Source organism: Dipodomys merriami, unplaced genomic scaffold, assembly GCF_024711535.1.
Source record: "Dipodomys merriami isolate MVZ:Mamm:240054 unplaced genomic scaffold, mDipMer1.0.p SCAF_3, whole genome shotgun sequence".
In the NCBI taxonomy this organism is placed as follows: Eukaryota; Metazoa; Chordata; class Mammalia; order Rodentia; family Heteromyidae; genus Dipodomys; species Dipodomys merriami.
Window position 1 is genome coordinate 31,858,735 of NW_027204492.1, and position 25,140 is coordinate 31,883,874.

A 25,140-nucleotide genomic window follows, 5' to 3' on the forward strand; every position below is an offset into this window, starting at 1 on the left:
ATATTCAGGTACTCTGACGAATTGTGTATATTCTTATGAAATCAATTATCTGAAAAGTTTTAGAAAGCGTTGTCTGCTTCTTTTTCATAGAAAAACAGTACCTTATACTCTAGAGTACCATTTAATGTAATACAGGAAAATGGTATGAAGCAGTTTTTATAACAGTCTATGTTTGTGTTTAGTCTCACTTTCAACTAGTGTACTACTCCATCTGCTAAAGGTCAGACTTGAACATTTTCTTTTTTGGTGCTGGGGCTCAAACCTATGGCCTTCTACTTCAGAGCTATCTCTTTTCTCCTCAACGTTTAACTTTTAATTTGTTTGTTTCTTTTGTTTAAAGTAAATTTAAATAAATAACATTCATTACACTTGTATACTACTACTTGATGGGCTATAATAGACAGTTAAGCAGTGGATATTTTGTTTTTCTTGGTAATACTAAATGTTGAACTCAGGGTCTTTCCCTTGCTAGGCAAGCACTCTTCTAACTGAACTACACTTCCATTTCTTTTTAGTTCAGTTTGTTTTTTCAAATAGGGCCTCACTTTTATTTAGGATTGGCCTTGGACTACCATTCCCTGCTTCCCACTTGAAATCTGTCTACTTCATGCTTCTTTTTTTTTCACATTTTTTGTGTCTTTCATGGGGCTTGAACTCTGGGCCTGGGCACTGTCCTTTAGCCCTTCAGCTCAAGGCAAGCGTAGAGCTCTACCACTTGAGCCACAACATCACTTCTCAGAATTTTAATTTTTATTGTAAAGGTGATATACAGAGGGGCTGCAGTTATGTAAATCAGGTAATAAGTACATTTCCTTTTAAACAGTACCACCTCTTCCCTTGTTTTCTCCCAGTTTTTTCCATCCTCAACCCCCTTTTCTAAAATGACCTCCAAGAAATGGAAACAAGAAGGCTTTTTAAAATTTTACTTTTTGTGTTTTTTTAAAATCTGTTTTTTCCATTTTGTCGCTGTTTTTGATTTTTGTAGCTTTTGACCTGTGTGTAAGTTAATCTGATTTGGGGAAAGTAAAGGGAGGCACACATATGTTTCTTGATATAGCTGGGTTGACAGGCCGGTGACACCACGCCAGGTTCTTTTGTTGAAATGGACTGTGAACTTTTCCACCTAAGGTGATTTCAAACCATGATGAATGATGATCATTCTACTTTCAACTTTCAGTCGTCCTGAGCCAGTGGTTCCTGGCTTCACACACACACACACACACACACACACACACACACACACACACACACACACACACACACACACACACACACACACACACACACACACACACACACACACACACACACACACACACACACACACACACACACACACGAGCCACATTGACACTTCCAGTTTTCTGGCCATTTATTGGAGATAATCTCACGGACTTTCCACACACACACACACACACACACACACACACAGAAGCCACATTGACACTTCCAGTTTTCTGGCCATTTATTGGAGATAATCTCACGGACTTTCCTGCCCAGGCTGGCTTTGAATCGTGATCCTCAGATCTCAGCCTCCTTAGTAGCTAGGATTACAGGTGTGAGCCACCAGTGCCCAGCTAATACATTTTTTGAGAGAGATTCTTTTGTGTGTACTACTGGGAATTGAAGTCAGAGCTTTGAGCTTGCTAGGAGAGCTCTCTGTCACTTGAGCCACACCCCTTATCCTGATATTAGATTTTTCAAAGAAAATCTTTATCCAAATGTGAAAGTGACTTTTTTATTTGTGGATGTTTTTAGTTCTATGCACTGTTATGAATTATGACAAAACTGTTGTTTTCTTTTAAAATTAATTGCTTCAGTCTCTTTTTGTACAGTATTAAGGACTTAAAAGTGACAAGAGATAGAAATAAAATATGGCATAAATTTTTAATTGAATACTGTGGAGAATGTCCAATTCTAGAACATATGCAAATTTGGATTTCATTCAAAAATGGCTGCACTGATGATTCTGTCCCTAAAAGACTAGTATGTTGAAGTCCAGAATTATTTTATTCTTAATTTTTTTCCATAGTTCAGTCCTTAAAACTTTGAGCTAATGGTTTCAGATGTGTGTGCCAGTGGGAAATCAATCACATTTAAAGATATTTGTGAATCAAGAATAGCAAAGAAAACATAGCTGTGTCTTTACTTCCATCAGTATGTTAGAATAGTTTTGTCATATAAATTTTATGTAAAGGTAATAAAGTTGTTGCTTTCAGGAATTTAATTACATAGTGGTATGAAATACAAACTCACAAACTTGTTATAGAGGCCAGGTCATTCGGGAATGGGAAATGATTATTTGTCTTCATAAGACATCTGGGATTGACTAGAAACATTTTTGTCACAATTTGAGTGGTACTACTGACAATTAATGGGTTGAAGTCAGGGTTGCTGCCAAGCACCCTTCAGTGAAAATCACAGCCTTCTCCCTCCAATTAAAACTACAGAGACATTTCTAGTCCAAAATGTCAGTCTTGACAAGTCTCAGAAACCCTACTGTAGAGTAATGTAAGTGTCATGATTGTAAACAAGGTTCAGTGTATGTGCAAAGAGACAGATGACATTTGATTAAATTACTCAGGAGGCTGAGATTTGGAAGACTAACATTTGAAACCAACCTGGGAAGAATAGTCTGATTCCATCTCTTGATGGAGGGTTTGTATCTCAAGCCAAACAACCAATCTAAGCATGTGTAAGCTCTGAGTCAAACCCCAGCACTCACTGAAAAAAAGGAGGGCTTTAGAAAGAAAAGATGGAAGGTTGATTTAGAAGGGAGATTTTATAGTTATGTACTGTACTTGAATATTTACATTCCACAACTCAAAAACTCAATATATCAAATAATCAACTCTTGTTACCAAATAATCTACTCTCATTATTGACTTTAGGCCTCTTCATCAACCAGATTGGAAATGTGGGACTTATTCCTGCTGCTTCTTTTTTCCTTACATTCTACATGTTGTTAAGAACTAAGGCTTGTTGATTAGAGCTCCTTGAATAGTTTCAGATTTGTTTCCTTCCTGTCTATTTTCACTGTCATTGTTTTAATTCAGGTTCTCCTCTCTTCCTTACCTTGAGTATAATCTATCTATAGTTTGCCACAGTTACTAGTCTCTCTGCCTCAGATTTGCTTTTGACTCCAGTTAGTCCTCTATGCTAGCCAGACCACTCTCCACAATCTGATTGCCATTTGTTGCTAAAACATCTTTGAGCTAGTTTCTTAATAATGTATTTTATAATCCTTCCCTCCTTTCCATTTTCTTCTCTAGCCCTTTTTTTCCTTCCCTTCCTCCCTCTGCGTGTGTGTGTGTGTGTGTGTGTGTGTGTGTGTGTGTGTGTGTGTGTGTGTGTGTACTTGAACACAGGTCCTTGCACTTGCTAGATAGGTGTTCTAATACTTGAGCCATTCTTCTAAACCCTAACCCTCTGTTCTTCCCCCCACACTCTTTGTTCATTAATTTCATGATCTTTTGCAAGGACTTTTGCATGTGAGACTAGGATTTGTATGTTTTCAATTGGCTGTTTCTTGCAGCTTCATTAAGAGGGAGTGATGTCTGGGTGATGGTATATGGACCAGCACTCTACCACTTGAGTCACAGCCCCATTTCCAGTGTTTTGGTGATTAATTGGAGCTAAGAATCTCATGTAATTTCTTAACTAGCCTAGCTTGAACTGTGATCTTCAGATCTCAGCCTCCTGAGTAGATAAGATTAAAGGTGCAAGGTACCAGTGCCCAGCTCTCTATCAATATTTTTTGATGATATTTCTTTCTTCATCCAATTGTCTTGTTACACTTGCAGAAAATCAGTAGACCATAAGTATAAATATTTATTTCTAGACTTAATTCCGTTTCTTTGATCTTTTGTCTATTCTTAACCCAATATCACATGGTCTTGATTGCTATATGTATATAATACTGTGTAATAAGCTTTCTAAAATGAAGTCTGACTCTTCCGACATTGTCTTTTTTCCAGATTAATTTACTCTTATACTGTTCCATTTCCATATGAATTTTAGCATCAGTTCATCATTTCTTCAGAAAATTCAGTTTGGGAGTGTGATAAAGATTGTGTTGCCTAATCCATGAAAAGATTATGTCTTTATTAACGTGGGCACCTTTTTGGTGGTATTGTGGTTTGAACTTAGAGCCTGGTGCTTGATCATCTGGCACTCTACACTTCAGCCACTTGTGCAGTCCTGCTTTTTGCTGGTTATTTTGGAGCTGGAGTCTTGTGGACTTTCCTCTCCCGGCTGGCTCTGATCAATGAATTCATTAGGATTTTTTTTTGTCTACAGTATTATGCCATCTGCACATAGAGGTCGTTTTCCTTCTTTTTCAATATAGAGGTCTTTTATATCTTTTTCTTACATATTTTCCCAGTTAAAAATTCTAGTGCAATGCTAAATAGATGTAGCAAGAGTAGACATTCTTGTCTTATTCCTGAATTTAGGGGGGATGTTTTCAGTCTTTTATTAGTACTCATGATGTTCTTGCATTAATATGGCATGTTATATTGTACTGATGGATTTTAATGAGCCCACCTTGTATTTTTTGCTTTCCACACTTGACTTTAATCTCCTAATGACTCCAAACTGCATTCCATCCTATCAAAGTATGTTCTTAAAATTATCTGGCTGTTCTGTGTTTCCATGTTTATTTTTCTTGCTGTTAATGAGTTTTCCCTTTTCTATCTACCTTGTGAATTCCTAGTGACTTTATGCATCCCAGATCAGACTTTTCTTTGTCTTTCTTTCCTCTTATCCTCTCCAGGCAGTGATAATTTGTATATTTATTAACATAGTTAGGATATTTTATTGTAATTAATAGCATTCTTCCAGTGTGTTGCTTAATAACTCCCCTGAAAAAAACACTATGACACTAAATGTGCACATTTTAAATTACAAAATGTAAACATTAGGATAAAATGCGCATTTTTCTTTTTGTTGGCTATAAAGTGAAGTATAGTGATTTTGTTGTCTTCCCAGTACTTATAACAGTGTAGTATATAACAGTTGTTTAACACATTTACTTAATATAGTCTGCTTTTTTTTTTTTTTTTTTTTTTTTTTTTGTCGGTCATGGGGCTTGAATTCTGGGCCTGGGCGCTGTCCCTGCGCTCTTCAGCTCAAGGCGAGCACTCTACCACTTGAGCTACAGCGCCACTTTCAGTTTTCTATTCGTTTATTGGAGATAGGAGTCTCACGGTCTTTCCTTCCCCGGGCTGGCTTTGAATCGTGATCCTCAGTTCTCAGCCTCCTGAGTAGCTAGGATTACAGGCATGAGCCATTGGCACCCGGCTAGTCTGCTTTTTTTAATATACAAAGAATATACTTTTATTTTTTTCACATCTCAATGACTCTAAGAATTGATGACATGGTAAAGTTAACAGAGTTGATGTCAAGATGTAAAGGTCTGAAAATGAATGATTAATCACTTTCATTCAGCCTACTCCTGTTTGGAGAGCATACAGTCTGCTTTTTATCCTTGGATTCCTTTTCCATTTCTTCCATAATTTATTTGCTTTTTCTCTGTTTTCTATGTATACCCCTTGTTCTCCTCTTAGATTGTACCTCTCATTGTCTTCCAATAGTATGTACGATGTATCAAAGCTTGAATGCAGGGTCTGGGCTCTGTCCCTTAGTTTTTTGCTCAAGAATAGCACTCTACTACTTGAACCACAGCTCTACCTCCAGTTTTTTGGTGATTAATTGGAGATAAGCATCTCACAGACTTTCCTGCCTAGGCTGGCTTTGAAATGTGATCTCAAATATTATCCTTCTGAGTAGCTAGGATTACAGGTATGAGTCACTGGCGCTCAGCTCCGAGTTTTGTTTTTATTGTTCTATTATTATTATTATTATTATTATTATTAATTTTTAGTGGTACTGGAATTTGAATTCAAGGCCTCACACTTGATGTCTTGTTTGCTAGGTTGGTGCCTTACCATTTGATTCATGTCTCTAGCTCTGTGTTTTGCTGATTATTTTGGTGATGAAGTCTTGTGTACTTTTCTGCACAGGCTAACATTGAACTGAGAGCTTCTGGTTCTCAGATTCCTTAGTAACTAAAATTAGAAGCACGATCTACTGGTGCCCTGCTTCTTACATTATTTAAAAACTGAGAAAAGTTAATCCAGACCATTGTGCCTCCTGCTTGTAATCTCAGCCCCTTGGGAGGTCTGATATCAGAAAGATTGAAGTTTGAGGTCATCCAAGGAAAAAAGTTCATGAAACACCCATCTCAGTCAATTAAAAAGTTGAGCAGTATGGTGTGCACCTGTCATCTTGTTTACTGTGGGAAGCATATATATATATATAAGAAGATTACTGTTCAGGCCATTTTGGACATACATAAATATGAGACCTTATTTGTAAAACAACTAAAGCAAAATTGGCCAGAGATATGGCTTAAGTAGAAGCTCTTGCCTGGCAAGTGCAAGATTCTGAGTTCAAACCTTAGTACTGCTGAAAAAAACTATTAGAAAAAAATAACATATTGCTTAATAAGGACAAATTTCCATATTGAACTTCAGCAGTTTGCAGAGTTGTTTGAACCGATGGCCTTGAGCATGCTAGACAAGCACTATACCACTGAGCCACATCCCCAGTACCAACTTGTTAAGTGCTTAAAGCTTAAAATTAGGGAATGGGGCACGTCCCATTTTATACATCAGTTTCTTTACTGTTTGTGTGAACTATAGAATGTTGGAGTGGTATTCTGCTATAGTGTCTTGGTGATCTTCCATGTATCAACATACATCATATGGATATGGCTGAACCATGAACTGATTCAAATCTTTAGGTAGTACTATGATCCTCCTTGGTACCTGGCAAGATAGACATATGTGTGAAGAGTTTGTCACAAGGCTGTTTCTTACCTACCCATTATCCAATGCCTCTTTCTTGAAGCATGCAGTCTTTATTCAAATACAGCTGTGAATAAACTGTTGCATATCTGCAGTCTAGCATTGACTGAACAGAGCAACCCATTATAAACATTGGCTTTAATTAATCTCTCCAGTTTTATTTTATCGTATGTGGGGCTGGTACTATGTTGATGGTATTTACTATCTTAGCAATACACTGCCAGATCCCTTTGTTCTTACTGTCAACTGTCAAGGTAATAATGTGGAGAGGTTGCATGACCACTTAACACAAACAAGGCAGATTTTTTTTTGCTTATTTTCAGAATTTATCATTGCTTTGTAATTAGTCAATTTACTATAAATTGCTCTTAATTTCTTGATCCAATATTCAGTGCTTGCTATTCAGCAGCTCAAATAAGGTATTTTTTATAAGCTAAGCTCAAATAAGCAGCTCAAATAGCTATTGCTCACTAAATACAATATCTTCTCTTTAAATTTAATTTAATTTTGTTGTAAAGGCAGTGTTATATAAGTAAGGAAATGAGTAAATTTCTTGTCAAACATTGTTACCCCCTCCCTCGTTTTTTCTCTTACTATCCCTCCCCACTGATGCTCATCCTGTTGTGCATAGAAGTTTCTGTAGGAGTACATAAAATATATTTTAAAATGAACCAATTGGTTCATACTTTCAGTATAGTTTTATAGTCTAAATATCCTAGGTATTACCCCGTGAACATATTTCCATATGGGTATCACATATATAATATGGAATCACAAGTATAATGTGGTGGGGAGGGGAGGGGTGGAACAAAGATTTGTAAGGCTAGCTTGGCACTGCTATCATAGCCCAGGCAGACTTGAACTTGTGATCCTACTGGCATAACCTTTTAAATGTTGGCATTGCATATGTGGACCACCATTTCCAGCTCAATAATATGATTTAAAAAAAATTCAGAACTTGATTGGTCTGCCTGCTTGGTCATTTGGTGATCTCCCACTTGAGACATGCCTCCAGCTCAGCTTTTTGCTGGTCATTTTGGCGATAACGTCTCACTGACTTTTCTGCCTGGGCTGGCTTCAAATGATGATCCGCTAGATATCAGCCTCCTGAGTAAGTAGAGTTGCAGCCACAAGCCACTGGTGCTTATGGAGCAAGCAACCAGTGTCTAGCTATAATATGATTTTTAAAGGCTGTAAAATTGTAGGGATATTCTTTTTCATTATTATTTTATTATTGTGAAAATACCATACAGAGGGGTTACAATTACATGAGCAAGGTAACGAGTGCATTTCTTATCAAGCATTGTTGCCTCCTTCTTTGTTTCCCCTTACCATCCCTTCCCATCTCTGCCCCCTCCCCATGCCCCCTCCCCCCCTCGGGGCCAAAGTTGTAAAGTTCATTTTCAACATAACATCTTGCACATCTCTTTGTTGCAATGGGTCAACCTTTATTTAAACGACTTGTTTTTCCCCTTCCCCTCCACAAATTATACCAACATCAAACACAGTGAAAGCAGGGGTTATACCGTGGGGGAGGGACATACAAAGCAACAAAGAAATCATCTTATAAATATGTTAGAAACAATATCATGAAAGGAAAAAAAACAAAAAAAACATTTGAATACTTATCTTGGGGTTCATTCCCCTAACATCAACTTATCTGACCATTTCTGCTTGACTCAGACATATACTAGTTATTGCAAATAAGGGAAACCATGGAACCTATGTTTCTTTGGGCCTGGCTTACTTCACTTAATATAATTTTTTCCAAACCTTTCCATTTCCTAACAAATGGGGCAATGTCATTCTTTTTGATGGAGGCATAGAATTCCATTGTGTATATATACCACATTTTCTTGATCCATTCATCTACTGAAGGGCATCTGGGTTGGTTCCATATCTTAGCTATAGTAAATAATGCTGCAATAAACATAGTCGTGCTGGTAGCTTTAGTGTGGTCTTGTTTGTGATCATTTGGGTAAGTGCCCAAAAGTAGGATTGCTGGGTCATAGGAGAGCTCTCTGTGGACTCTTTTAAGGAACATCCATACTGCTTTCCAAAGTGGTTGAACAAGTTTACACTCCCACCAACAATGCAGTAGGCTTCCCTTCTGTCCACATCCCCTCCAGCATCTGTTGTTATTAGATTTCTTGATTATAGCCATCCTAACTGGGGTGAGGTGGTATCTCAATGTTGTTTTGATTTGCATTTCTTTTATGCCTAGGGTGGTTGAGCATTTCTTCATGTGTCTATTGGCCATCCTTCTTTCCTCTTCCGAGAGGTTTCTCTGTAAGTCTTTAGCCCACTTATTTATTGGGCAGTTGTTTCTTTGAGGATTTGTTGTTGGGGGATTTAATTTTTTGAGTTCCAGGTATATTTTAGATATGAGACCCTTGTCTGTTATATGTCTAGTGAAGATCTTCTCCCAATCCGTGGACTTTCTATTGATCTTGCTATGTAGGGATATTCTATATGTAAGAATATACTATATATTATCTAGTCTTTACCCTATTGTTGGATATTTCAGTTGTTTCTGATTTTTTTATCGCAGTGTTTTTGGGGAGGGGATTGGGCTCAAACTTAAGTTTTTGTGCATTCTAACCAAGCATACTACCAGTGAGCTCCACCTCCAGTTCTTCACTCTTGTTAATAATCCTTATAAATATATACGTTATTATATATCTCTTAGTTAAAAAATTTGTAGACATTGAATTGAATTCATAGAACTACTTATCTCACTATTCTTTAGGACATTGATTCATATTACCATATTACTTACTGTAAAAGCTTCCTCAATTTGTATTTCCATTAATGTTTTATAGAAGTGCCCAAATTAAAATAACTTCTCCCACTGAGATATATCCTAGCACTTCTGGTATTATAGCTCAGTGGAAGAACACTCTGCTACCATGCACAATGCCCTGCTTCTGTACACAGCACTGTTAGTCAATCAATCAATCAATCAATCATCAGCAACAACAACAAAAACCAACTTACAAGAAACTTTAAATTTATGGGATAAATTATGTTACTGTAATCTTTTTATTTGTTTTGAGTACAGTGAGGCAGAACATATTCTTATATGAGTGTTGGTCAGTGAACATTTTCATTTTTTAATTTATGTCTTTGCTCCAGGTTTTATTAATGAGTGTTGGTGTCACTTTGCTTTTTTATTAGCATATATTATTTGTTCCTTTTTTTTCTTTCTTTTTGTTTAGGTCCAAGATGGGGACTCGAACTTGGTACTTGCCACTTTCTCTCATTGACTAGTCCTCTAACAACTGAATCACACCTCCAACATCTATTTGTTCCTTTCTGATAGAGTGAAGTTTTTCTTTTTATATAGCTAAACTAACAAATATTTCATTTGTGATTTCTTTCTTCTTTTGGTACTTCAGAAGTTCTTTCTCATTTTGATAATAGGTGATCTCTAAAATGTGGTTGCTTTTTTCATGTTTATCATTTTCCTCCATCTGGATTTTATTTTATTAGAGATTATGTGATATGGTTATAATATTTATCTTTTCAAAATAGAAGTCGATGGATAATCTCTGAATAACACTCTGTTGATTCAGAATGCAAAATTTACCATATATAAATGTCTAAAGGTTGAAGTATAGTGTTATTCTTTTTTTGGACTTGTGGAACAACTCAGAATTTTTTTAAGTTATTGTAGAGTTGATATACAGAAGGGTTATAGTTATATGAATCAGGTAATGAGTAATGAGTACCATTCATTTTGAGCTATGTCTCCTCTTCCATCACTCTTTCCTAGTTTATCCCTCCTGCCCTCACCCACAAGATGTCAAGTTCATTTTCCACATAGTGTCCAGTGAGTACCACTGCTATATTTGTTCACCTTTCTTCCACCTTTTTTTCTCTTGAAATTTTTTTTTCTCTTTTAAAATTTTTATTGTAAAGATGCTATATGGAGGGTTAACAGTTACATGAGTAAGACAATGAGTACATTACTTGTCCATCATTGTTACACCTTCCCTTGTTATTGTCCCACTATCACTTTCCTCCTCCCCACTTCCCACACTCCTTCCCCCTCCACGAAGTTGGTAAAGTTCATTTTCAGTATATTGTCCTATGGGTATCATTGTTGCAATGGGTCATCTTGTGTCCTTGTTTCACTGTTTTGTTATTCCCCTTCCCCTCCCCCAGATTAGACATATGTTGTATATACAAGATGCAATGTACCAAAATATAGTGTTATTCTTAAACAGCACTTTTATATTGGAATGTCATCATATTGATTCCTTAGTCATTATTTCTTGGTGAAACTGAAAGATTTTGTAGAATTTCTCATAGACAACACTGCATACAGCCACCCCATCCCTTTTGAATAAAATCTTGTCCTTCCACGTAGCTTAATTGTTGCATGACTTACAGCCCTTTTCTCACTGAGCGTACATGTAATCGGTTCTCTGGTTAGCAGCTGTGACTGTGTCTTGCTGCATCTGTTTGTTTGAACCCTTGCTTCTCAAAGGGTCTAGGCTCTAAATGAATCATCACTATTTGCTGTAGTTTAGTGAGATTTGTGTTATCATTTCTCCTAATTGTTGGCTTGGAAGCAGTTTTTCTTCATTTTGTTCAGTGTCTACTTTACAAGTGACCTTCTTACCACTGTACTATGGTTAATATTTTATGTCATCATGGAAATCCTATAACCTATACATCATATTCCTTCACTAAGGTTTCAGTGTTTATGATCTTTTCCTGAATGACAGCACAACACCCTTCTAGAGATTATTGAGTCAAGAAATCACCTGTTTTTGCAGAGAGCATATGTTGAAAGCAGATGCCAGAGCCCTGGGGTTGTCATTTCCCATCAGGCTCCAACATTAGAGTCTAATACTTCAAAGGCACTCTCCATTTTTGCATGGACAGACAGCTGTGAGGCCTCCTGTTTTCTTGCTGCTTTTTTCTAGTTCTGACAGTTCTTTAGAGAGAAAATAGATAAGAAAGTATTAAAATGTAAAGTCTCACTAACCAGATTTTACATACTGTAACTGCTCACATTTGGGATATCATAGTTACCAAGAAGTAGAGAAAATTAAACTTTTTATTTTCATGTTAGAAAATAAATAAGTTGGTTTATTTTTACACACTATCCTAAAGCAGAATTCTGATATGTATTATGCCATAAAAATAAATATAATGGCCTGATTTCCACTATCTATTTTGTATCTTTGTGAACATTATGGACTATTCATTATATATAGTTTGATAACTTTCCTTTCATTACTATTACTTATTTCTTCCTGGGAGTTTAATAGTTGCTGAATATTTACTTATTTGCAATATAGTGAAGAGTAAAAGCAATTCTGAGAGTATTTTCTACATTAGGGAAAACAGAAATATAGTTCAGATCCAGTTAAGTGCTCTTGTGCTAAGTGACCTAGTTATCTATATGTAGTCCCCAAGACTTTTGTGGACTTGGAGATATATCCCAAATATTGAGGTGCAGTATTGGTTCAGTCACATAATTGTGAAAATTATGGTTTTAATAGGAATAAGTGATGACTGCAGTGTAAACATCTAAGGAAATTTGGTACCAGAGTCAAATGAGAATGGGATTTCTAGGGGTTGGTGTCTGAGATCTTTCTTTCTTTGTTTTTTTTTTTTAAACTTTTCATTTGTGTTTATTTAAAAACAGTTCTTAAAACATTTGAGTGAAATTATACCACCTTTGATAAACAAAGGACCTGAAAATAATATTTTAAAAATTAGCAGAGAGTCTTGGCTTCAACCATGACACAGGTGTAGTTTTCCCTTCCAGATTACTTCATTTTATTTCTTTTCTTCTTTCATTTCAAATTCTGGCTTCTTCCATATTCCTTTTACATAAAGCATTCTTAAATGGGACTTCTAGTCTGATAATGAGTATATATATATTTTGTTATGCATATGTTATTATTTATTTATTTTTAATTGTGAAAATACCCTACAGAGGGGTTACAATTACATGGGCAAGGTAATGAGTACATTTCTTCTTCTTCTTCTTTTTTTTTTTTTGGTTAGTCGTGGGGCTTGAACTCTGGGCTTGAGTGCTGTCCCTCAGCTCTTCAGCTCAAGGGGAGCGCTCTACCACTTGAGCCACAGAGCCACTTCTGGTTTTCTGGTGGTTTATTGGAGATAAGAGTCTCACGGACGTTCCTGCTCGGACTGGCTTTGAATTGCGATCCTCAGATCTCAACCTCCTGTGTAGCTAGGATTACAGGCATGAGCCACAGTCACCTGGCTTGGTAATGAGTACATTTCTTTCTTTTTTATTATGAGTACATTTCTTATCAAGCATTGTTGCCTCCTCCTTTGTTTCCCCTTCCCTTCCATTCCCATCCCTTTCCATTCCCCCACCCCCAAAGTTCGTTTGTCGACATAACTTCTTGTGTAAAATTTTTGTGTGCCATTACTGGGACCTGAACTCAGAGCTTCTTGTTCATTGCTCAGCCTTTAAAAAAAATATCTTTGGTCACAAACACCTTTTGATCTTCACAATGATAGTTATTATGTTAATTTACATTGCTTATGAATTCTATGATCTTTTTTTTTTTTGGGGTCCGGTCATGGGGCCTGAACTCTGGGCCTGGGCGCTGTCCCTCAGCTCTTCAGCTCAAGGCTAGCACTCTACCACTTGAGCCACAGCGCCACTTCCAGCTTTTTTCTTTTTGCTTATGTGGTGCTGAGGAATCGAACCCAGGGCCTCATGCATGCAAGGCAAGCGCTCTACCACTGAGCCACCTTCCCAGCCCCTGAATTCTATGATCTTTAACAATAAAACTTTTTTTTTTTTACAAATCAAGTGATATGTACATTTATTTCCTTTTGCTTATTATCAGCTGTTCCCTCTTTCTCTCTCATTCCCTCCCTCTCATCACTGCCCTTGAATTACTTAGTTCACTTTCATCAATGTTCAGTGCAGCTTATGGGCCACTCTGCTATATTTTTTCACCTGCTTTCCACTTATTCTGTGCTCTGCTCCCACCTTCCCTCAGATGTACACGTGTATACACCATATATGAGGTAATAAATTCAGAGTCATCTAAAAACTATAGTACAAATTCAGTGTCTACCACTTTGGCCACATCTCCACTTCTGTCTTTTTGTTGGCTAATTGGTTGATCTCCAGGACTTTTCTGTCTAGGCTGGTTTCAAACTCAGAACTTCAGATATCAGCCTTCTGAGTTAGCTAGGATAACAGGCATAATTCAATGGCACCCAGCTACATTCTGTCTTTTAGATTTTTCTAATTTCAGCTTCACTTATTCCTGAACTTCAAATACTCGTTTGTGTTGGGCACCAGTGGCTTATGTGTGTTATACTAGTGATTCAGGAGGCTAAGATTTAAGGATCATGGTCCAGAGCCAGGCTGGGTAGGAAAGGCTGTGAGACTCTTCTTTCTAATTAACCACCAAAAGCTGGAAGTGAAGCTGTGACTCAAGTAGTAGAGCACTTGCCTTGAGAAACTCAGGCCCAGGTCCCAAGTTCACGACTCAAGACTGGCACACATACAAAACATTTACTCATTTGTAAAACTTATCAAAGGACAGCTTCTGCATTTTTCTTCACCACTTACTGTCATAGCTCTGTCTACCATAGTAGCTCAGAATTAATAAGGGGCATGTGCCTCCCTTCCCATCCCCAATGTCAATAGAACCTTCTAAACTTTTGTGCTTCCTTTCTATAGATTCTGCCTGGTGGGATGTGCTGGATTCTCAGTCATGGTACACACTGCTTCCACATTACCTCTCACTCTACCGAATGGATATGGGGCATTTTTTAGTGCCAGTTCTGGGCAGACAGTCTTGCTTGGCTTTTTTAAAAATAAGATTTTTATTGTAAAAATACTGTGCCAGAGGGGTTACAAGTTACATGAGCAAGGTAGTGAGTACATTTTCTATCAAGCATTGTTGCCTCCTCCTTTGTTTTTCCCCTACCATCCCTTCCCTCCCATCTCCACAACTATATTCCCTCCCTACCCCCACCTAAATTGTAAAGTTCGTTTTTCAACGTAGTGTCTTGTACATCACATTGTTACAATGGGTCAACCTGTATCCCTATTTAAACATTTTGTTTTTTCCCTTCCCCTCCTCAAATTAGACCGACATTAAATACAGTGAAAACAGGAGTTATACCATTGGGGAAGAACAAAGAAACAAAAAATCACATGGTACATTATAAATGCATTAGAAACAATAGAAAAAACCACTTGTGTCCCTATCTTGGGGTTCATTTCACTTAACATCATCTTATCTGTTCATATGTACATAGCTTTTGACCTTTTCTGCTTGTACCAGACATATACTAGTTATTGCAAATAAGGGAAACCATGGAACCTATGTTTCTTTGGGCCTGGCTGACTTCACTTAATATAATTTTTTCTAAGTCTTTCCATTTCCTAACAAATGGGGCAATGTCATTCTTTCTGATGGAGGCATAGAATTCCATTGTGTGTGTGTGTGTGTGTGTGTGTGTGTGTGTGTGTGTATCACATTTTCTTGATCTATTCATCTACTGAGGGGCATCTGGCTTGGTTCCATATCTTAACTATGGTAAATAATACTGCAATTAACAAAGTTGTGCTGGTAGCGTTAGTATGGTCTTGTTTGTGATCATTTGGGTAAATGCCCAAAAGTGGGATTGCTGGGTCATAGGGGATCTCTATGTGGAGTCTTTTGAGGAACCTCCATATTACTTTCCAAAGTAGTTGAACAAATTTACACTCCCACCAACAATGCAGTAGGGTTCCCTTCTGTCCACATCCCCTCCAGCATCTGTTGTTATTAGATTTCTTGATTATAGCCATTCTAACTGGGGTGAGGTGGAATCTCAATGTCGTTTTGAGTTGCTAGAGAGGTTGAGCATTTCTTCATGCATCTATTGGCCATTCTTATTTCCTCTTCAGAGAAGTTTCTCTTTAGCCTTTAAGTCTTTTAGTTTTATTATTGGGCAGTTGTTTCTTTGAGGATTTGTTTTTGGGGGATTTAATTTTTTGAGCTCCAAGTATATTTTAGATATGAGACCCTTATCCGTTGTATGGCTAATGAAGATTTTCTTCCAATCCATGGGCTTTCTATTGATCTTGCTAGCTATGTCCTTTGCCATGCAGAAGCTCTGCAGTTTCATGCAGTCCCATTTGTCTGACTTTTCTTTGATTTGTTGTGTTTCTGGGTCTCTATTAAGAAAATTTCGGCCTGTGCTAAGAAGACCTAGGGTTTCTCCTATTTCATCCTGTAATGTTTTCAGGGTGTCTGCTTTGACTCTGAGGTCTTTGATCCATTTGGACTTGATTCTGGTACAAGGTGATATAGAAGGATCTAGCTTTAGTTTTCTACATGTGATTAACCAATTTTGTCTTGCTTGGTTTTTTTTTTTTTTTTTTTTTTTTTTTTTTTTTTGCTTAAAGCTGACACTCTACCATTTGAGCTATACCTCCATTTTTGGCTTTTTCTGGCTGATTGGAGATTAGAGTCTTAGGGACGTTTCTGGTCTGGCTGGGTTTGAACCATGATGGTCAGATCTCAGCCTTCTGAGAAGATAAAATTACAAATGGGAGCCATCAACTCCTGTTGGGTCTTGCAGGATTTTGAACCTTTTTTTAACCCTTTGTACCTAATTTATAGGTAATGTCTAATGTAATCTTTTTAAATGAATAATCATGAGTCAGTCAGGATGCTACCTGGGGAACAGAATACAACTTGGAAAGTGAAGATAATTTGTCTGCAGGACCACAGAGAATTTGACCCTTTGAATTTCTAAATATTTTACCACTAAATTCTTTGTGGTTAGGATTCAGCTTTTAAATCCTGCTAGAAAAATAATACCATTGTACTATTGGGAGATGTTCTTCCCAGGTCTCATGTTCCCATACATCTTACAAGTGAGATGCTAAACACCTCATGTCTTTGTTTTATTAGTTGGTTCTGGGGCCTGAACTCTGGACCTGGGTACTTTCCCTCAGCTCTTCAGCTCAAGGCTAGTGCTCTATCACTTGAGCCACAGCACCACTTCTGGCTTTTTCTGCTTATGTGGTACTGAGGAATCGAACCCAGGGCCTCATGCATGCAAGGCAAGCACTCTACCAATGAGCCACCTTCCCAGCCCCTTAAACCATCTTTTCAGAAATATTTATTTCTACCAGCAAGAGCCTTACAAGATAGACATAGGCTTTTCTTGGCAGAAAAGGTCAGATTGGTTTGCATCCTTGGAAGAAGGAAATAATATCTCTGCTTAGTCTAAAGGACAGTTAGGCATCGTTCAAACTTAGGATAGACATTCTTATTGTTAGAAACATTTAGCTTCCCCATTATAAGATTCTTTGCCTAAAATATGATGTACTTCATGCATATGCCATTTTAACCCACCTACATTATCCACATTGTATTTGAGGGCAAAGGAAATTGGTGCAAATGGACTGTTCATGCCACAAGCCTTCTGAGTACCAGTCCTTCGTCTCTCTCACAGTAGTCTTATGCCTTGTGCTGGCATCTGTACAACAGCCTTAAGCCAACATTGACAAACTAGTGGGATCAATTTCACTCCTGTCATAATCTTTCACAGAAAATTGACACAGTGTTTTGTCTATAGGATGTGTCCTCTTTTTGAAAAAATTTGTTTAGGGAATTTGATTTAATTCTTATTTATTGAATTGATTGCAATATTGAAACATTAATAAGGTCTCATCTGTTTAAGGAATCAAGAAAAGTGTGTGTTATCTCAGATGAAACAACTCATTTGGTAAATTAGCAGCATTGGAGGACTTTATAAGTCTGTTTATTCATTTCTTAACTCGGAAGTGGGACTTCAAGTAATATTTATGTTATGCTTCCAACAGAATATTTAAAATGTGACACAAGAGGTCATGATAGTGGCAGAATGGAAAATCATACAGCGCACATGGACTTTGAAGTCACAGATGAGTTTATGACCTCCCTGTTGTTGGTTTTTACTTCGGAAACTATAGTTCATGGCATCCAACCTGTCTTTGCTTCTTATGTTTAATGTACGTACATCTTAAGATTGTTATAAGGTTTAGATATCTATGCAAAATGAAAAGCATTTTGATCCAGTATATGAGGTCTGTGTATAATGGTTTTATCAATCATACTTCTGTTATTATTGATAGGAATTTAAAGTGCTAATTTCAAATCATTTCTCTATGTTCTCTCCATCCTTCCCTCCTTCTCTCCCTCCCTTCCTCCCTCCCTGCCAGCCTTCTTTCTTTCCTTCCTTCCTTCCTGTCTGCCTGCTTTTCTACCTTCCTGCCTTCCTGCCTTTCTGCCTTCTTGTGTCAGGGTCTTGCTATATTACCTAGGCTAGTCTGGAAATTCTGGAAAGCATAAACACTATGGTAATAGCTCTATTAATGATGACAATTTCTTCTCCCAACATGCTTTACTCTATGGGAATTTCCAGAGATAAAAATGATCAGGATTTAAATATTACCTGGATTTTTTTTAAAAAATAAGAAGGCATATGGCAATCTGTATTACTAAATAGCACCTAAACAAGTCTTACTTTAAAATTGGCAGCTTGTACAAGCCCTCCTCCAAGGAAAAATACAGTTTACATTTTTATACATTAATAAGGGCTCATCTTTTTTTTTTTTTTTGTCAGCCGTGGGGCTTGAACTCTGGGCCTGGGCGCTGTCCTTCAGCTCTTCAGATCAAGGCGAGAGCTCTACCACTTGAGCTACAGCGCCACTTCCAAGGGCTCATCTTTTTAAGGAATCAACATAGAGATTCTGTTTAAGGGATCAACATTTAAATTTTTAAGGAATGCAGAGAATAAGAGAGCAATCTAATTAGTATAATTTATGTAGTATGAGTATTCTGAAAATCACTTTTTCTACTTGAGCAAAACTGCTAGCTGATAGACCAGACATTACACTGAGCAGCAGATGGACCCATCTGGTGCTTGGGGCTTCAGGTTGGGGACAACAGTAGATGACCTTTCCATCTAACTTATCTCCTTCCTTGCCCAATTTCCTTAATCTTTGAAGCTCAAGAGTGACATGGAACATAATTTAGATCAGATTACTTAAGATGATCTAGTAGCAGCAAGGATTGTCTTGAAGGAATACAGAAAATAGTACACATCAATCTGTTTACTGTTGATTGACTGCTTTTACTGCTTGATATGATTATGATTAAAAAGGAGACAAAGATGGGCACTGGTCATGCCTGTAGGAGGCTGAGACCTGAGGATCACAGTTCAAAGTCAGCTTTGTGGGAAAATCTGTGAGACCCTTATCCCCAATTATCCAGCAAAAAGCAGAGCTGTGACTCAAGTGGTCCAGTACCAGCTTTGAGTGATAACACTGATGGATAGCACCCAGGTCCTCTTGCTTTAACACACACACACACACACACACACACACACACACACACACACACACACACACACACACACACACACACACACACACACACACACAAAATGAATAAAGGGAAATTAGTTCAGTGTTGTAAAGGTGATTAACCCTAAGGATATTAATTAATTGACTATCACCTTGCTGAACAAGAAAAAAATACAGGGCTATTTAATTTTAAAAGTTTTTACAGACATTATAACTTTAACCCTGATAAATGAGAATTGTGGATTTAATTAAATTTTTTGTAACTGCTCTAACACCTTACAGTAAATGTAATGATTTAAAGCAACAGAATTTTAGTTTTTCATAGCTCCAAAGACGAGAAGTCCTAAGTGAGTTTTATGACGCTAAAGTCGAAGGTTCAGCAGGACCATTTTCTCCCCAAGAGCTCTAGGGGACAATCCATTTTCCCTCTCTCAGCTTCTGGTGGCTGTGGCATTCTATAGCCACATTTTTCCAATGTTTGCCACACTTCAATGTGTCTGTATAATTTTTGCCATCTCCTTCCCATTTCTAATACTTGACAGGGTATAGCTGTGTAGCTATGTAGCCTATACTGGTCTCAAACTCAAGATCCTCCTGTCTTAGCCACTCAAGTGCTGAGATTACAGATGTGCCCTACCATACTTGGTCTCCTTTGACTTTTTCTTATGAGAACATCATTTAGGGCTCACTTGGATGATCCAGGTTGTCTCCTCTTTGCTATGGTTCTTAATTATATTTTATAAAATATTGATTTTTAAGGTAACATAGGATCCAGGAATCATTACCTGATTATCTTTCAGGGCTATTTTTCAGCCAACCATATGAAGATAATAATAAATGAATTTCCCTTTTATGTGTGGAAAAGATGAGCCATCTTTTTGTTTTTTCTTAAATCCTTTTTGTTCCCAAAGAAGGAGAAGGTAGACTTTGAAACTGTTGTGAAATTAATCCTCCAAGGAATAAATTAGAAGTTTGTTCTCCTGTCTTTAGATGGAACCTTTCCTTCTTTTTACTGTCATTTGAGCCACACTCCCATCCCTTTTTGCCTGGGCCAGCCTTGGGCTGCAACCCTCCTACCACATAGATTGTATTACAGATATGTGCCTTTGTGCCTGTCTTGTTTGTGGAGGTGGGAACTTACTGTGTTTTTGCCTGGAAAGATCTTGAGATGTGATCTGGAGATTAGAAGATCTCTGCTTCCCAAGTAGCTGAGGAAACAGGTTTGTGCTATTGTTCCTGGCACTCATTAAACAACTTTTAATGTTATAGAAGCTCCTTCAATAAGTGTTTATCACAGACAAAAGATTTAAATGATTGATTTTATTTTTATATCTTTATGAAGTTAATTTTCACATTTCCAATTAAATATGAAATGCTATTAGTGTGAGATAATTCACAAAATTAAGATATAAGCTGTTTTGGGTTATTTCCAGCCTTTCTTTCCATGGTTTTAGTGTTCTTTTGGCATTATTTTGTTTACCCAATGCTTATAAAGAGAGGATGTTTATACTGACTTGAAAATCTAAAACATAGCCCGGCGCTGGTGGCTCTCGCCTGTAATCCTAGCTAATCAGGAGGCTGAGATCTGAGGATCATGGGCAGGAAAGTCCGTGAAACTCTTGTCTCCAATAAACCACCAGAAAATGGGAAGTGGTGCTGTAGCTCAAGTGGTAGAGCACTAGCCTTGAGCCTTGAGCGAGGGACAGCGCCCAGGCTCAGAGTTCAAGCCCCACGACTGACCAAAAAAAAAAATCTAAAACATTCTAGGTTTCCTTACTTAGAAATAAGAGCTTGTGTTTTAATTTTGATTTTATTCTTTATTCATTTAGCTCCATTCAACTAGAGTAATAACTGTTATAATTTTAAATCATGTTTACTAAATAAATACATGAACACATCCAGAAAATAGTTTGTGATATAAATTTAATTAAATTCCTTAAGGGAACTTGTACTATCACTTTTAATTCGACTAATCTTTTTTAGAAGGGAAAAATATAAAGCATCAAGCAAAAATTTTCCATTATTAATGTAATGTCTTGTTGTTAATCAAAATACTTTATTTGAAGTCATTATTAATATTGATTTTTTCCTATAGCTCTGAACTTTTTTGATGTCTTCATGGGGCCACTTTCTTTTTATTATTGCTTTTAGTATTCTCTGCTTGTTTTCTTTACTTGGTTCCTAAGTGTTGGCCTTCTTGATAGCCCATTCCCTTCCTTCCCCTTACTCTCCCACTTTCTTCCTGCCTCCCCCTCCTTACTTTTAAGATGTAAGCTTTGCTGCTTATTCTGGTTTTAGACTCCTGGGCTCAAGTGATCATCCTCCTTCATTCTCCTGAGTAGTTGGGTCTACAGGCACATAACACTCCAGGCAGATAGATGGCCTATCTTGATCTCAATACATTGATGTTATATGATGTCATCTATTTCTTTTTTTTATTGTGAAAATACTGTACAAAGGGGTTACAATTACATGAGCAAGGTAATGAGTACATTTCTTATCAAGCATTGTTGCCTCCTCCTTTGTTTCCCCTTCCCATCCCTGCCCTCCTTCCCCCTCCCCCAGTGAGCCAAAGTTGTAAAGTTCGTTTTTCGACATAATGTCTTGTACATCTCATTGTTGCAATGGGTCCACCTTCCCTTCCACAAATTATACCTACATCAAATATAGTGAGAACAGGGGTTCTACCATGGGGAGGGACATACAAAGCAACAAAGAAATATCTTATAAATATGTTAGAAACAATAGCAAGAAAGAAAAAACATTTGAGTCCTTATCTTGGGGTTCATTTTGCCTAACATCAACTTATCTGACTGTTTCTGTTTGTCTCAGACATATACTAGTTATTGCAAATAAGGGAAACTCTGGAACCTATGATGTCATCTATTTCTACGATTTTATATTTCTACGATTTCCACAACCTCCAATTATTTGTCTGTTTCAGACCTCACTTCTGAGATGTACAATCACCTGTGAAATGTTTATTTAGCAATCTCCCTTGAGTCTCTTTCAAATAAAGTTGAGCTCTTGACTGAAGCCCTCTTTCAAATAGCAAAATAAAATCCCACCAATAGCAACAACAAAAATTTCTGTTCTATTCACACACTTTTTTGAGTAGCATCATGAAGGGGCCTGTGTGCTATCCTTGATATCTCTTATTTATTCCCCATAGCCTAGCCCTTGTCTTTCCCTCTTATGTATGAACTCCAAATTGTGTTTTAAATTCTATCTACTTTCGCATTTTCATTATTCTTGTGGTTTTTATTCAAGCTACTATCATCAATCTCTAGGACCAGTACATTATTTAGTAATAAATTTTAGATATTATACTGAAAACCAATTAGACATACTTTTGTCTTTAGGATTTCAAATTATTGGTAACCATTAATTTTCCTGAAGTTAGATGAAAAGAGATATAATTCTAAATGTAAAAGAAACAGAAACATTAAACTACATATAATGGCTTCATTTCTTTCCTCAATAGAACCAGACCAGGTAACCCAGATATTCAGAAACTTGATTTTAAGGTTAGATGTTGGTATTGTAAGTCTATCAGTTTATTCAGATATTCAGAATGTTACAATGGTAGGAAGAAAAAGCTAATTTTCACATTATATATTTCTTTCTCTTGTCAATTACAAATGAGAATCCATGTCTCTTCATTTCTCTCCCTCTCTTCTCTTCATCCATTCATTCATATTATATACTAATACATGCATATTAATATTCTGAATTTACTATTTCCCTAAGTAAACATGTCTCATCCCTTGGAATGAGGAAGGAGAATACCAGTTTGAGCAAATTACCTGGGAGCATTTTGGTAACTGTCTGAGAAATAATGGTTTAGAAGAACATGTTCAGGTCAGGTTTCGTACTTGTAGAATCTGAGGTTCCTGAAAGGCATAAGGAGGAAGTATGGAAGATCATTATATCCTTTGAAGCTGAGCACGTAGTGACACACTTGTAAGCCTAGCACTTGGGAGGCTGAGGCAGGTGATTTTTAGTTTAGGCTAGGATAAGTTACATAGCAGAACCCTGCATCAAACAAATAACAAACAAGGTACTTACACATATTCTGAATTTGTAATTTTTCAGTATATGAATATAATTTGGACATGTGATGATGAAGTCACTCAGTAGATTGTCTTAAAAAGAGAGTCTTAACCTTTGACATGATTGACATTCCTAATTCAGGTATAGGAAAATGTAGCCAAAGAAGCTTCAGACATAATAAAGGTAATGGGAAAAATCCAAAAGGGTGGTTGTTTAGGCTGAAGCATGAGAGTTTTTCCAGATACACGAACTGGTTGTTGATATGTAAGTTGCTGGTTACTTGGTTGATATGGAATGACCAGAAACCAACTTGTACTAGGGTAACACGTCCATGGTAGGAAGGTAAGAATTTAGTTGTACTGTGGATTTATGTGAACTTGGGTGTGAAGGAAGGAGAGAGAGAGATGGAGGGAGTTGTGGAATCTTGAGGGATTTTTTTTTAAACGTCAGAAATAATTCCCCACTAATACTTTTAAAGCTAAATGCCAGATTTGGATTTTAGAATTTGAAGCAGATTTTGTTAATATCATTTTGAAGTACATTTTTTGGTGCTGATCTTGGGGCTTGAATTCAGGCCTGGGTGCTGTATTTTGACTCAAGGTTAGCAGGTAGCCACTAGAGCCACAGCTCTGCTTCTGGATGTTTTGGTAGTTAATTAGAGATAAGAATCTCAGGGTCTTTCCTGTCTGGGCTGGTTTTGAACTATGATCCTCAAATTTTAGCCTCCTGAGTAGCTAGGATTATAGACAAGAGCCACTCGTGCCCAGCTTGAAGTGTGTTTTTAAATAAACATATCTTCTGTGAATATATTTTATAATTTTTGTGCTGGTCCTGGGGCTTGAACTCAGGGACAGAACACTGTCCCTGAGCTTTTGTGCTCAGGCTGGTACTTACCACTTAAGTCACAGCTCCACTTTTGGCTTTTTGGTGGTTAATTGGAAATAAGAGTCTTAAAGATTTTCCTGCCTGGGCTTGATTTGAACCATAATACTTAATTCTCAGCCTCCTAAGAAGCTAGGATTACAGGTATGAACCACCAGTGCTTGGATATTTGTACTTTAAAAATTTTTTATCTTTACAGAATTGGTCCATAATATTTATAATATTTTAATAGTTGCTTAGGTTCTAAGTGACTCAGCAAGTGTAAAAATTGTTCTGTTTTGAAGATGACAGAGATAAGTCAGGAGTTAAGGAATTAGAAAATGAACAATAAAGCAAGTCAACAAAATTAAAATATTTTTCAAAGTGAATATCCATTAATTTTTAATGGGGTATATCTAAAACAATTTGGTACTAGGGTAATATTATGCCCATAAAATTCAAAACATAAAATGGAAAAAAGTAGGAGGTGGCACTGTGGCTCAAGTAGTAGAGTGCTTACCTTGAGCTGAAGAGCTGAGGGACAGTGTCCAGCCCAGAGTTCAGCTCCCACGACCAACAAAAAAAAGAAAAAATATAAAATGGAAAAAAGTCTTGTTAATTTCTGTAGATATGTGTATTTTTGACACGCAAACACTATTTTTGTTTTTCAGATCTTTCTAGAAACCGCTTTACAGAAATTCCTTCTGATGTGTGGTTATTTGCACCTCTTGAAACATTAAACTTATATCATAATTGCATCAAAACCATTCCTGAAGCCATTAAAAACCTGCAGATGTTAACATACCTTAACATTAGGTAAGAAAATTGTTTTAAATAAATTTTGGATTTTCTTATTGATCCCATTATTCCTAGTAGCAAAGGATTGTGTTTAGTTTGGCTCTGTAGCCTGTATTTATCTCCATAATATCTTATGTGTTTTGCAATATTCACATTGCTTTGTAGGGCTTTGGTCTTTTCTGTAAAGCAGTTTAT

General features: G+C 37.0%; 1 protein-coding gene across 4 annotated transcripts in view; it reads left to right on the forward strand.

The window, feature by feature from the left end:
• Positions 1 to 25,140, forward strand: part of Lrch2 (leucine rich repeats and calponin homology domain containing 2) — a 98,519-nt gene that overhangs the window by 7,498 nt on the left and 65,881 nt on the right. For all 4 annotated transcript variants that reach the window (XM_070039877.1, XM_070039879.1, XM_070039880.1 and 1 more), the window contains exon 2: positions 24,819 to 24,963. In XM_070039877.1, coding sequence (XP_069895978.1) covers positions 24,819 to 24,963 — 145 coding nt within the window. The remainder of the gene's footprint in view (positions 1 to 24,818; positions 24,964 to 25,140) is intronic.